Here is a 13,493-nt window from a genome sequence, read left to right as displayed (position 1 = left end):
AATACATTCACTAAGCAAAACTAACTTTCTCATACAGCACAGAAGCAGGCTTTACAAATACTTAATATGAGAGCAGAGCAAACACTCCTGATCTCAGAAGGATGTTGCTTTAATCAGTGCACTCAGACCTAATTCTCAAAACCGTCTTTACTAAATAAAGAACTCCAGCTACTGGTTACTCTGGATTTTTCCTGCTCACAACATTCCTTAACAGGATTCTTCTGAGCATAGCAAACAATCCCATTTTACCATCCTGGCTATTCTTTTGAACACCTTATCAGTCACATAATTATACTTCGTAAATTAGAAATTGATGATGTTTTCTGAATTTGTTTACGTCTTTGCTGAGAATATTTTCTAAACAAGCGTAAAAAGCACACGGAAAGAAGAAATGTCTAATCAAAGAATAAACAGCACAAGAACCAATGCCTGAGAAACAGAAACCCCAGAACAGAAATTTAAAATTGTCAGTGTCTGTAGTTCATACACTAGTGCCTACAGAATCATGACATCACAGCAACACACCTCTCCCCCTTGCCCCAAACCCCACAAAACACTGTCATCCTTCGGGAAGCAACATTTCAGTATTGTTGTCTACACTGTGCTCTAACTTACTGTAAAGAATAATTACCTCAACTGAACATATAATTACATAGAGTTGTTTTGAGACACTCCTTCCTAACCTACATAACCTGCTTTCACTTTGAAGAGCCTTGGTAAAGCACACTAAGGGGAGATCTTGAGTTTGCATGTCAGAAGCAAGATACAAACTCTCCAATTTCACAAGTTATGGGCCCAGATTCATTTGCCCATAACCAGCAAGTGATCTCAACAGCTTAATGCAACATCGTTGTGTAAGTTATACATCTAGATACTGTATCTTAAAAACAAAAAAAATTTTAAAAACTCCAAAATGAACCCACCAACCAAACCCAAAACATCCAGTACACAACTGAGTAGTGCTTAACAAAGGTGCTCACTTCACTGAACCATAGCAGGTAATCCACGGCACTGTAAGCTGCACCAGAACTGGACTTTTGCACCAAAAAAACCAAAGAAACAAACATCTCATACAACCACAGGCCTCAGAATAATGGGCTAAAAATGCTGCCAGAAAAAAGGTGATGTGGTTACACATAAAAGCTTAACACACAATTTTCTATCACATGAAATGTTCATTACAAGCTTTTTTCTTGAAGCAAACCAACTGATCTACTACTTTCTCCCTACTGTTTATACCTTTGGATGAAACACAGCTAAACCAGCAACTCTTTAGAAATTTTTACAACAAAAACATCATACTCTAAAGAACTCTCATATTTAAGTGAAAAGCCCTACATATATAGACTTACTCATCAAAGAGCATCCAAATTATGCAGTCTTACCTTTTATCAAACACCTGTAAATTACTAATAAAGTTAAAAGTAACATTCTGCTACTGCTGAATACCTCAAATATTGAAAAGAACCATTCAAATTGATGCCACTCTAGCTTTTCTTACTTGAAATCATCTGTGAAAATTGCCCATTTTAATAATGTCTCACAGTCCAACTGAACTGTATAGCAGTAGAGTGCATTCACTCAAGCTAAATGGAAATTAAGAGGTGTAAGCACAGACATTCAAGTCATGTATTATAGATTACAGTAATCAATATTGCACTTTGACCATATTTTAGATTAAAGAGAACCAGAATTTGCATATTTTAAACTGTTTTGATACTTTTGCTTTACCACTTAGTATTTTTTTCCTACTGAATGCTTGTAACAGATTTAGAATACTGATCATCAAGACAGATGAAGGTTAAACACTAACTTCAAAGCTAAGATGTTGCCAGCTCCTCCTAAGACTGTTACCCTCTCTTCCTTTAAGTTTACAGTAAATGACCAGATAGTATGCCTACAAATCCCAAGGGATTATTTAAACAGTTCAGATCAACTTCTCCTATTCGTTACGAAAATTCAAGTTCCCCTCACAGTATTATCAGCCCACTCAGTGAACTCATTAACTCCAAATGAGTTATAAATCTACTTGCTCTAGTATTTTAATAGAATCAGCAAAAATAATCTTAAATTCTAAAAATTTTTAGAATTTAAATTTGGCTGACCTAATAGGCCAACCAAAACTGTATAAAATAAGCTTGGTTTTGTTAAAAGGAAAACAGACAAAACAAAAGATGATTGTGGTTTAGTAAGTAGGTCATTAATGCCTTTAAGGGATTTAAGGCAACTTAGTACCAGACAACACCAAGTGTCAACTGCACCAAGAAGCACAGCTGTGCCACATACCCCCTAGACTTTCTGCAGCCCTACGAAGGACCATGTATCTACATGGTATTTTTAAAAGAAATTTTTAAATACACATAAACACGCTCCACTATTTCAGAGACCTGATCTGGAAGTAAAACATGTTACATTTAGGAGGTTCACCTCCTCCCAAGTTATTACTTTTGTAATAGAGCTTGGAAGTACCAGCTGTCAGTGAAGAATTCTACAACACACTTTGGTAATGGCCAGACAGAACTCCTGACAAGTTAGGCCAGGTGAGTTTTGAAATCCCATGAACAGATACAAGAAGTACTTGCATAAAATACCTAAGACTGAAACAGGTACCTGCACTACATGCCACCTTTGTTATCAAAGGCAAAAAACCCTCAAAACATCGTATTAACTCAGTTTAGCAACTTTTCCCATTGTCCCAACAAACCCAGAGCCATGCCAAAACACCCAATCTACATACAACACATAAGAAACAGGATTTCTTCCTTAAACTTTTTTCCAGAATGAAAGTAGACTTAGAAACCCTCTCATCCCAAAAGAAGAAACTTAAAGATTTTCCACCTCATTTTCAGCACTTTAGTCAAGGGAGTTATAGTTATTATAAAAGCAATACTGCTCACTAAGAAACTTGAACACTGTTCAACAGATTTAATTATTCCACACTACTCTAAAAAAAATGACAGCGCTGAAAACCATTAATAAAACACATGGAACTATAGCAATTCTGATATGATGTTATCTTGGTAACAATAAAGTCAAGTAAAAGACACTGATTTACTGAACCTTATAGGCTGAAGGCTCTCAAAGCTGCAGGAACCATGTACGCACTCTTAAGCCTATATATGTAATTTGTACTTATTTTATGACCTTTACTAAAGAAAGAGCTTTCAATTTTACTCACCTGACATATTTTCCCTTTTCCTTCGTTGCAACAGTACAGCTCTTTCTTTATCTAAACTCCTGAAATAAGAAAATAAATCAGTGCATTTAAGTATTAAAACAGATTTCTAGCATTTCCCATTGACTATTACAGAATAAATAGTAAACTAACTGAATGTTCAGACACTTAGAAAAACATCAGTTGTGCACCGTTCCATTCTGGTTTAGAATTCTAAATCCACAAAACTACTCACCTGGGTTGGCAACGTTCACACAGATATATGTCAGGAATATGCTGTCTGTCAATCCCCATGCAGTCAATGTGCTGCCAGACACTACAAAAACACCAAAACAAAACCCAGCTTTAAAGTACAATTTAAAAAATTGTGAGCACAATACAGAGAGAAAGTAAGCAGGTTTTTTTCATTATCATCTTTACTGAGATTCAATACTGCCTAAAACTACATCTCAATCACTGTCTTTCCCACCACTCTGCTAGCTAACTAATTTTCTTTCTTGAAAATCTTTCTCTAACATCAGAAATAAAATGGCAAATTACACAATAGAGAGTAAGCTAGAGACAAATACCCTCAGCAACAAGACTTAGGGTTTACATAGCAACAAACGGTTTGGTTTTAAACAAAAGGATTCAATTCCTTTTTAGAAATGGTACATAAAATATTTTTATATAGACAAATATACACTAAGATATGGTTTGATTTCCTTACACATTTTAAGAGAAAAATAAATACACATTTTTTATACACCCTGTTATAAACTGCTAGTACTGTTGTACAGCATAGGAAGAGCTTTAACTGCTTGCCAGAGTCAGGGAAGAGACTGCTTGCTAGACTGAAGAATAACCTAGAACAGTAGTTTGCACTCATCCCTACACTGGCAGAAGGATGAGGGACACAAAAATAGTTACATTCCTACTTGGAGAGAGTTGTGATAAAGTCACAGCTCATAGAGAATCTCTTCTGAAAAGGAAAAAGACTCTACCAAACTGGTGACTGCCTACAACTCCACTGCTGGAAAAACATGTTAATACATTCCAAAATAATGAGCAAGATTATCAGAATCAAGGACCATCAGAAATTACTAACAAGCTTGCTACATAAGCAGACAGAAGAATGGAGTTCGAATTAATATTTTAATTAGCTATAACTATCATTTTATAAATACACAAAGATCTAACAAATCTAGTAGCATTCATTAACTGAATGTAACAATACAGGTTAATATTGAGTAGCAACACAAGATTTGTCTTCTCCTGTTAAGTATATCAGCTTCAAAAATTTCTGATCTTATTTTTCCAATTCCTAGTATTAAACAGCAGTCTCTTACTATACTATGATCAAGTAGGTGCTTAGGCGTAAACTCAGAATTCTAAACAGTTAACTTCAGCTTCTCCAGTAAGAATCTAGAGGTTAGTCTTGTCATCCTTAATAACAGAATCCTTTGAAAAATGAGTTATGAGAAAGCTCAAATATTGGTTTCACTGTGTGTGATAAGTTTCTTTCACATTATTTTGCATCCTTCAAGTTCTCTGATTCACATATACATAATTCACCAAGATGCTTTATTACTCAGTAAATGCAGATTAAGTAATGCCAAGGTCTTCGTTTTACCATACTAACAAATAACTTGGGACATAGTACCAGAGACATGCTTTTTAGAGGGGGAAAAAGTATACTTTCACCAAGCAGCAATGCACAAGCAAAGGCATGACCAAATTAATGAGTAGTAAAAACTGACCAGAGTTAAATTATAAAATACTCACTGGCCTTAACTGACTACATTGCCTATTAGAAAACCACACAACCTTCAAGCATTTTTCTGATGGAAGGAAATTTCTTGTGACTCAACATAATTAAAACACCACTTAGTTCCATTTGCTTTCAGTGTAGCCTTAAGTTTTAAGTAATTTTTACTTTTTAAATTATTTTAATATGCATTACCTGCATTTATCACAACAGATCATATATCCATCATCATGTGTAAAGCCACAAATGCATCTGGTAATATCCGTTCCATAGCTTCCATCCTCTGACGTACTGATGGTAGTAGCACTGGAGGTTTCATCAAAGTTGGGAGTGGTAAATATGCCTACTTCATTCTTGCTTATAAGCACTGATGGAGGAGGAGAAGCTGGAGGCGTTGGAGGAGGCCGAGCACCATAGTTATGGTCCTAGAATTTTGTTAAAAGGTAATTTATTGGAAATTATACACTGATAGTTATTCAAGCCAAAATGTAAGTATTCATTTGGCAGAGAACTTCAGGCTTATTTCTGTAGTAAAAGGTTAATATTTTAATTATATCCCATTCAATCTTATTTTCTAACTTCTCAACTATGTCGTACATTTAAGTGCACTATGTTCTGCTTCTGAGAGACCATTTTTAGCCAACTTACCCAACTCCCAATAAGATATAGAAATATAAGCGTGAATCAGTTTTTCCAGATAAAAACAGCAGATTTTTACATAATATATTTTGTACAGAATATTTTGCACAAAACTTACTGCATAGGGCAAACCAATGTAACTGTGTGAATGCGAGCCGCTGGTATACAACTGGTGTGGATAACTGTTCGATTTTTCAACTACCACAGGGCTAGCTTCTACAGATTCTGGTCTGCAAGGCAAAAGACAGATGAAGAACAAATGCAATTACTATGTAATTTATATTAATAAATTGGAGGTACTTGCTGCACAATTTCTAATTAACTCCCTGCTGATTCTGTTTAAAGGAGCATATGGGGGCAGGAACAAACTCGCAACCCCCCAGTAGCCCCCTCATTGAGCGGTAGGAGAAGCTGCCAAAAGGAATTCTGCCCAAGGACTGACTGCGTTCATTCCGAGGGCTGCACGACCTCAGAGGCCCGCAGCGACACACAGCGGCGCCGGCGGGGCACCACCCGCACCGACTGTGCCACGAGCAGAAATCCTAACTAGGGCAAATGATCTCAATAAGGCAGTTTCCATGATTAAACAGAAAGAAAAAGGTGATAACAATTTGCAAAATAAAGTTTTATATCAAAGGCAGTGCCTTCTTCAATATACAAACTATAGCAAGTCGGTTTTTCTTAAACAAAAAAAAAGGCACCACAAAATATCAACATTTAAAACTGAAGTAGACTTGATTCACATAACAAATCAGGTCTAGTTCAGTTTTCTAACTTTAATTTTTATTATGTGTGAATTCGCTTTCCTATCACATAACTCCCTGAGTCGATTTTTAAAATAAACTTGGTAGTTCTGAATCTTAAATTAAAATAGATACTGATGGGATTTTTTTCTCACACATTAAAATACTTAAAAGAGGCTTTTTTGCTATGCCATGAAGCAATACAAGTTTGATACATTTGTTACTTTTTGGAAAAGATATAATGAATCATTATCTTTCTGAATAAAAAAAGGTGTCCTACTAATGGCTTTGGTGGCCCATTTCTTCTTAGGAGCTTTTTCCCATGTGAGATTACCACATGATAAAACTGTTCAAGAAGAAACTAGTTAAAAGCACTTCCGGGGAGAGCTTCATTTTCCAGAGTCCAAAGAAAAAAAGAAATTTTAAAAGATTACTGTCTTTGAGAGAGTGAACAAACATCTGAGCACACAAATCATGTGAAGTACTAATATTAAAAATTCAACTTCTGACTAGCATGAGACAAACCAAATCTGACAGCACTTGTTCTTCGTTACCTCGTAAACCCAAAAAAATCCTCATTTACTCTCTTACACCCTGTGACATCTTGGAAATATGATTTTATTTGGAGTTTGTTAGAATTAGCTTCTAGAAGCAGTTTAGAACTTTAGCTCATGGCTAAAATAAAGACAAAAAATGAAAAAAATGGTGCCCTTCCAACTGATTTGCTTTTGCCTATTTACCAACACATTTGTGCAGTAATCACACATCTTTTCTGTGCTCCGGTAATCCTTCTGACAACCCAGCCAGCTGTAATGCCAGCAAAAACAGCATTAGCTATGCATCCATCATGACTAGGGCTGAAATTAGCTTCTCCAGTAGCAAGCAGGTCTTGACCACTGCATTGCCTCTACTGCTATTCTTCTCCATTTGCTGAATGGGAGAAGCAGTAGTACAGGTTATCCTTACTCTCGTCCACTCTGTGCTCAATGCTCAACCTAGATCTCGCTGAAGAATACTCCATTTTCAGAGCAGGAAGGCTTACTAATAAAGGACAGGCAGGAGGGGATTCTGGCACAATCCATCCAGGATTAATTTAGGAGAGTTTCCTTCATCAAAAATAAGTATTACTATGACCTAAATACCAGCTACTTAAATACAGGAACATTCAGTGAAAGATACCAGAATCAAAGTGTCCTAAAAAGAGAAGTTGCGTACTTCATCAACTGACTACAGAAAAATCACAAAGATAGTCCAGGTCTCTTTCAAGATAGGAGGCAAGACAATACACCCAACATCCTACATCCATTTCTTATTACTCTAGCAATTTAAAAATCACTCAAGAGAACAAAATTTAGTATTTAGAGGCATAACAGTGGTGGGAAGCAGAAGTGTTAAGCTTCCAAAACCATTCATTTATCACCAACTGGTTTATCACTCATACAACAGATTCAGAGAACAATGTTACTAAGAAAACAGCACATCTTTACTTAAACAAGGAAAACCAGAAAAATCAGGTGACAAATGGCAACTATTAAAAGATTAGGATCACAATCAGGTTTCAGTAAAACTTTTTTTCAAATGCTTATCCAGGCAGAGACACTATGTTCAATTATAACAGAGGCTCACTAGGGCCCTGAAGATAACTGTTATTGCTCCATTTACCCACTGCACTGAGCTGGGGAAGAAACCAAGAACTACAGGAAGGAGCTCCAAGAGCATTCACTGAAGCTAGAAATTAATCATCATAGGTTTCCTTTGCAGTTAACAGAAAAGTGATACAGGTCCCATAAAGCAGTACAGAATGAGCACCATTTTTCCAAGGAGCCACAGACAGAATCAACTTTGATAGGTTACTGAATTCCTTATTACTCCTGGTTTTGCCAGTCATGTGCATGACCTTAAACAGAAGAAATGCCCTCTACACTCCTGTCTGTTCAAAGGCCAAGCCCTCCTTCTGAAATAGGCACCTCAGAATTGCACAGCTTTGAGAAGTAATGCCTCTTGGCAAAATATTTAATTGTACAGATGATTAAAGCATAAGATACTACCTAATTTAAAAATCAAGTTTTACATTTTTTGGGCTCAAGTACCAGGTCCAAGCAGCAAGGCACTAACTACTGTACTACAGACAAACATTCCCTCATCTCACCACTGGCACTCTCACAGCCATCCTAGAAAGCAAACGTTCATGAGGAAAAAGTGTAAGCATTCAGATCTGTGAGAACACTGTGAGGCCTTCCTTGCTTGTATTTTTGGACATTAGCCAGTTCTGTCAGACACTGAGGCACTAAGCCTGTCAGCCAAAGGATTATAGCACATTTTTCAGCTTCACCTCAAGCAAATGCAGTCTTACTGTGTAACCAAGATATTTATTGTATTTTTGATTTTTATCAAAACTGCAATATTTGTATTACAGTACAGTATATACAAAGCTTGATCAAAATGTTAATATTATTTCCTAAATAAACAAACATTATTGTGATAAAATATCATATATACTTGTTAAGTGTTGTGGTCAGCAATTCAAAACTGTGCAAAATGTTCACAGGGAACAAAACAAAAAGCTCTACACAAAAGCTTTCCACATGCTCTTGGGCTACAGTCATTGACATTCCTGTACCTTTAAAAGAGAAATATAGTATTTTCTCAAATCAATTAAAAAAAGTAAAGATGCCCATTTACTAAAAAAAAAAAAAAAAAAAGCCTTGAGAAAATTTTCATTTAGTAAGTGAAACAACTACATGTTCTGGGTCATTTCCTACTGCTCATATCTAAAATGGAAACACAATATTCTGCATGCTGCCAGCAGATGGCATTAGTGAGAAACTAAAAGCAACATGTGAGACCAGTTACTCTGAGAAACCTCAGTCCCTACACATTTATAGTTAACTTATATTAAGGAAATCAACCGGCAACGATTCAAAGAAAGTCAATTCATCTCTAAAACATGACCTCCTCCACTCAATTCCTTTTAAATATTGCTTAATTTCTGACCATTTAGTAATAAAGTAAAAACAAAAAGGAAAAGAAAAAAAAAAGCACATGATTTTTGACTAATATCTAAAATACAAACAGTTAGAATTTGGGGCCATTGACCACTTCCATAAACATGTAGATACTCACATGCAGAAAAAAATCTCACTAAAACTAAAGTGTTCAAAGACAGACGGGGTATCCCAAGCTTTAGGCTGTGAAAAACCTAGCTAGGAGTACTTCCTGAAAATGTGTCAGAACTCCAAATGCAACCTCAGCAACATCAATCATCCACAATCCAGTTTGATAGGTTTAATTTTCAAGGAAATCAGTTTTGTTTCCTGTTTGTACCACACCTGAACAGTATCTAGCTGAAGGTCACCTCGATGAAATAACAGAATGTATTTTGCATGAGAAACAACAATTTCCTATTTCAAGACACTTCATCTAATCAAAGACACTGACAGGCTTCAAAAACCAGACAACAAGAACCAAGGACTGCTTCTCTACCAGGGAGTAGGTTCTGCTACCTAAGCACCTTGCAGCAGGCCCTACAAGTACAGGCTGGCCTGATATTATCTGTATTTAAGACTACACCAATGTTCCTTTTCTCCTGGATAGTGAGCTGAATACAGAGATCTGTACACTGTGATTGTGAGATTTATTACACAGGTCTTCTCTCTAAAAAACATGTGTAGATATTAAAACCAGAAAAGCAGTAATTTCCCAATGTGCAGCTTGTACTTATGCTCTAAGCCACACAAGCACTCTCTAAAGACAGGAAATGCATTTTGAACCTTCAGAAATGGTTTACTCCTTGTTCTGCTTACTCCTACAAGCACCTTACCACTATGAAGTCACACATCCTCATCTTTAGTAAGATCTACAAGTAAAGGTGAAGTATGTGTGTTTTGACTACAATGACACAAAGATCTATCTGAAGATCCATTAAAGTACATGTAACATAAGAAACAAACTATTTCACCCAATTTCGAAGATCCTTAAACCTCTTAGTAGGCTACTCTATATACACACAGCTATTTACTACAATTATTAAAATAATATGTGGAACTGGTATTCATATAAACTATCCCCCTTTTTAAGAGGCTTATGTCTTGGTTTGAAGCATAAGGAAAAATCTTTCAGCACTAAGAGACCGCACTACACAAAGAGCTTTTTCCTAAGCTTCTTCTGCATAATCAAGTTTGCCACTCCCCCATTCTTGTGTTTGCTCATGCTTCAGCAACTGATGAAGCAACATCAGACCTGCCAGTCACAGTGGAAAAATTCTAGCTCCTCCCTCTTGGGAAAACCCCAGCACTTGCTCAAAGACCATCTATGACTTATTAATACACGCTATATCCAACATGCTACACTCTAGAAGAAAATGTACAACAAAAAGTAAACCACATAAATGGTGATAGAAAAGCTTTACAACTTAAAGGTTAGGGACAAGTTAGGTTAGGGACACACCTTTGTGTCACACTTCTTGACAGTGACATGGCTTTTGAATCAGTGGATGCCAACCATGCAACTACACATTTCAGTGTGAGTATGGCAGAGATGACAAGAATTAATCTAACTGGTAACATCCACTTACCATCTGAAGAAAAGCAGCTCCTAACTGGGTCACTCTGCCACAGTATCAAGCAAATAACACACTGTGAACTCTACCTTGTTTATACTGACAACTAAATTTATTTATTTTAATTTCAGCACGACATGCTGTGTCTGATAGGAATGTCAGCAACCTCAGGAATCATGACCCTCTCTAAACATAAAAGAGAAGCACAGGAAAAGATAATGAAAAGAAATGTGAATGGTTCACTAAAGATAAAAAAAAATTCTGCACCAAGGTAAACAGTGTTCATGATATGAAAAGATAGAAAATCTTTAAAAATTTAATGTAACAAAAGATTTTGAATTGCAATTTCTTGGTTCTCTTCAAATAAACAGCAAAAACCTAGAATAGCCTTATATATAACTAGAAGCATAGTAGAGAAACACCCCTTTAAAAAGCTATTCTAGAGCTTTGCTCAAACTTTCCTTCAAAGTTTGGAAGAAAAACCCCTTGTTTCTTAAACATTTGACAGTCATGTTGACGCTACACAAATGGAAAGGTTTGTTTGACAAGAAACGTATCCGGTCAGAGGTCAACAATACCTGAACGTTAGCCTATCAATACTGTACAGTAGACTAGGGGGGAAAAAAATAAAACCACAACACAAAAAACCACACATGCACAGCAACACCCTCCCAGCCCCCAAACCTAACAAAAAAACCCACAAGCCACCCTCCTCATCCCCCAAAACCCAGAAACTCACTACACTACAATGTTTCCTGCAAACCCAGAGTTTACTGAACACATTTCATTGGCTCTTTGTAACCCTTTATACACAGTTAATAAATGAATGATTTTCTACTAGTTTTACAACTAGAAATAACTTTCTGAAGACAGAGTATTAGCCATTTAAGCTAGACCTTCAATTTTCATTAAGAAATGCACCCTTGTCTTAATTGCTACTACTTTCTTGCAGTTTAATGCACTAAATTACCTTTCTAATGTGCAAAATAAAAAAAATTATGTGTATTTAAAAAGGAAACTGAAATGGTAAAATATTTGAAGTATGAGAAGTAAACCAAGCAGCATCTTTATTTCTCAGTCTGATAAACCAGAAAAATATGCATCTGTAGAAACATTTAGCTTCTCTACTTTGCTTGCCCTGAACTAGATGATACTGATATAAGAATAATGTGACAGTTATTAATTTAAGTAATTAGAGATTCAACAAAACTAAGGAAACTTTAAGTTTTCTCCAACTGTATTCAAAACCAGTAATGAAGGAAAAAAATAAAAGCAACTAAAAATAAGGAAGAAAACTTACAAATTTTGTTCACATACTTACTCTGAGCCTGCAGCCATTTCCAAATAAGAAGTATCTGCTGTGTCAACCCCCAATGGGATCACTATGCTCATGACGTTCGTTTCTGATAAATTCGATTACTACGGAGTCCTATGCATTGGTATCCAAAACACTGGGGCATGCCAGCCACAGTGCTCATTGCAAACATCTAAGTGCATCCACAAACCCTGTCAAAAATAAAACAAAACATGCAGAAGATCAAGTCAGTTCATTTTAAACCTAGTCAATTTTACATCACCTATTTATTTTAATAAAAAGACTGCCACTTATACTCTGTCACAGTTATTTCACTGGTTTTATTTTACACTAGCAAAAGGAAAGGAAAACATTCAATCTTCTCTAAAAGTTAACTGCAAATAAACTTCTTTAAAGAGTGTGATGATCGTAACACCTGAACTTGAAAATATTTCAAACGGACAATCATTCCAATTCATTATTAAAAACCCTAGCACAATCAGGGAAGTGCTAGAAATTGACTTTACAGTAGATTTACCAAATACAAAATACATTTGCTTACTGTCCTGTGTTGTCAAAGCTTAGTTGCTGTACCTCACAACAGAAACTTAATTAGAGAATTTTCAAATAGGTCTTTGGAGTGCTGTTCATTTTCTTTTGCTCTTAAAAAAATTCGAATGTCTTAACTACAATTTAGTGTTTTTTAAAAAACAAAATCATTCAATTAATTCACAATAATGACAGGAAACATCTTCCATTTTAATAAATCACCATTAGAAGATACTATGCCCATTCAGTGCCTCTTTCGGAAGAGATTTGTTAAAGGAGTAACATAGAAATAATCAGTAGTAGTTTTCAACTGCAGAGCAAACTACAATCTGCTTGACTCGCATGAGTGAATGCAAGGATCTGACCTCTATGCCAGTTAATACCAGTTCCCACTTCCCCTACTGCATAGGGCAGAACACCCAACCAAGGGCAGAGAGAAATGTAAACAGCTCTCAGCTACTCACAAATTAGTAAACTAATGCACTTCTTTTACACTAATACAGACCAGGATTTACACATGTGACTAGGCAATTAAAGTAAAATAGCCCAGCATCTTCAGTACTTACATAATGACTAATGCAAACTTCCCAAAATGTCAAAGCTGCAAGACCACAGACCACTTTTGCAATGAAGCACACACTGTGCCTAATAAAGACACTCCTCTCAGACCACAAAATGTATCTTAACTGGTGTCTATACGAGCACAGCAATTTTGAGATCAATATATTTTCACTCAATCACAGAATGTGCTGAGTTGGAAGGAACCCACCAGGACCAAGACCAACTCC

At 36.0% G+C, this 13,493-nt stretch overlaps 1 protein-coding gene across 3 annotated transcripts in view; it reads right to left on the bottom strand.

The window, feature by feature from the left end:
* The window catches only part of KMT2E (lysine methyltransferase 2E (inactive)), a 59,566-nt gene that overhangs the window by 28,826 nt on the left and 17,247 nt on the right, over positions 1 to 13,493 (bottom strand). For all 3 annotated transcript variants that reach the window (XM_033057637.2, XM_033057634.2, XM_033057635.2), the window contains 5 exons: positions 12,184 to 12,368; positions 5,680 to 5,791; positions 5,118 to 5,347; positions 3,411 to 3,491; positions 3,179 to 3,237 (listed from right to left, as the gene is read on the bottom strand). In XM_033057637.2, coding sequence (XP_032913528.1) covers positions 3,179 to 3,237; positions 3,411 to 3,491; positions 5,118 to 5,347; positions 5,680 to 5,791; positions 12,184 to 12,254 — 553 coding nt within the window. In that variant the 5' untranslated portion in view covers positions 12,255 to 12,368. The remainder of the gene's footprint in view (positions 1 to 3,178; positions 3,238 to 3,410; positions 3,492 to 5,117; positions 5,348 to 5,679; positions 5,792 to 12,183; positions 12,369 to 13,493) is intronic.

This window comes from Catharus ustulatus, chromosome 4 (genome assembly GCF_009819885.2).
Source record: "Catharus ustulatus isolate bCatUst1 chromosome 4, bCatUst1.pri.v2, whole genome shotgun sequence".
Classification (NCBI taxonomy): Eukaryota; Metazoa; Chordata; class Aves; order Passeriformes; family Turdidae; genus Catharus; species Catharus ustulatus.
Note: the sequence above shows the minus strand (reverse complement) of the source record. Positions and strands in the feature narration are given on the sequence as shown.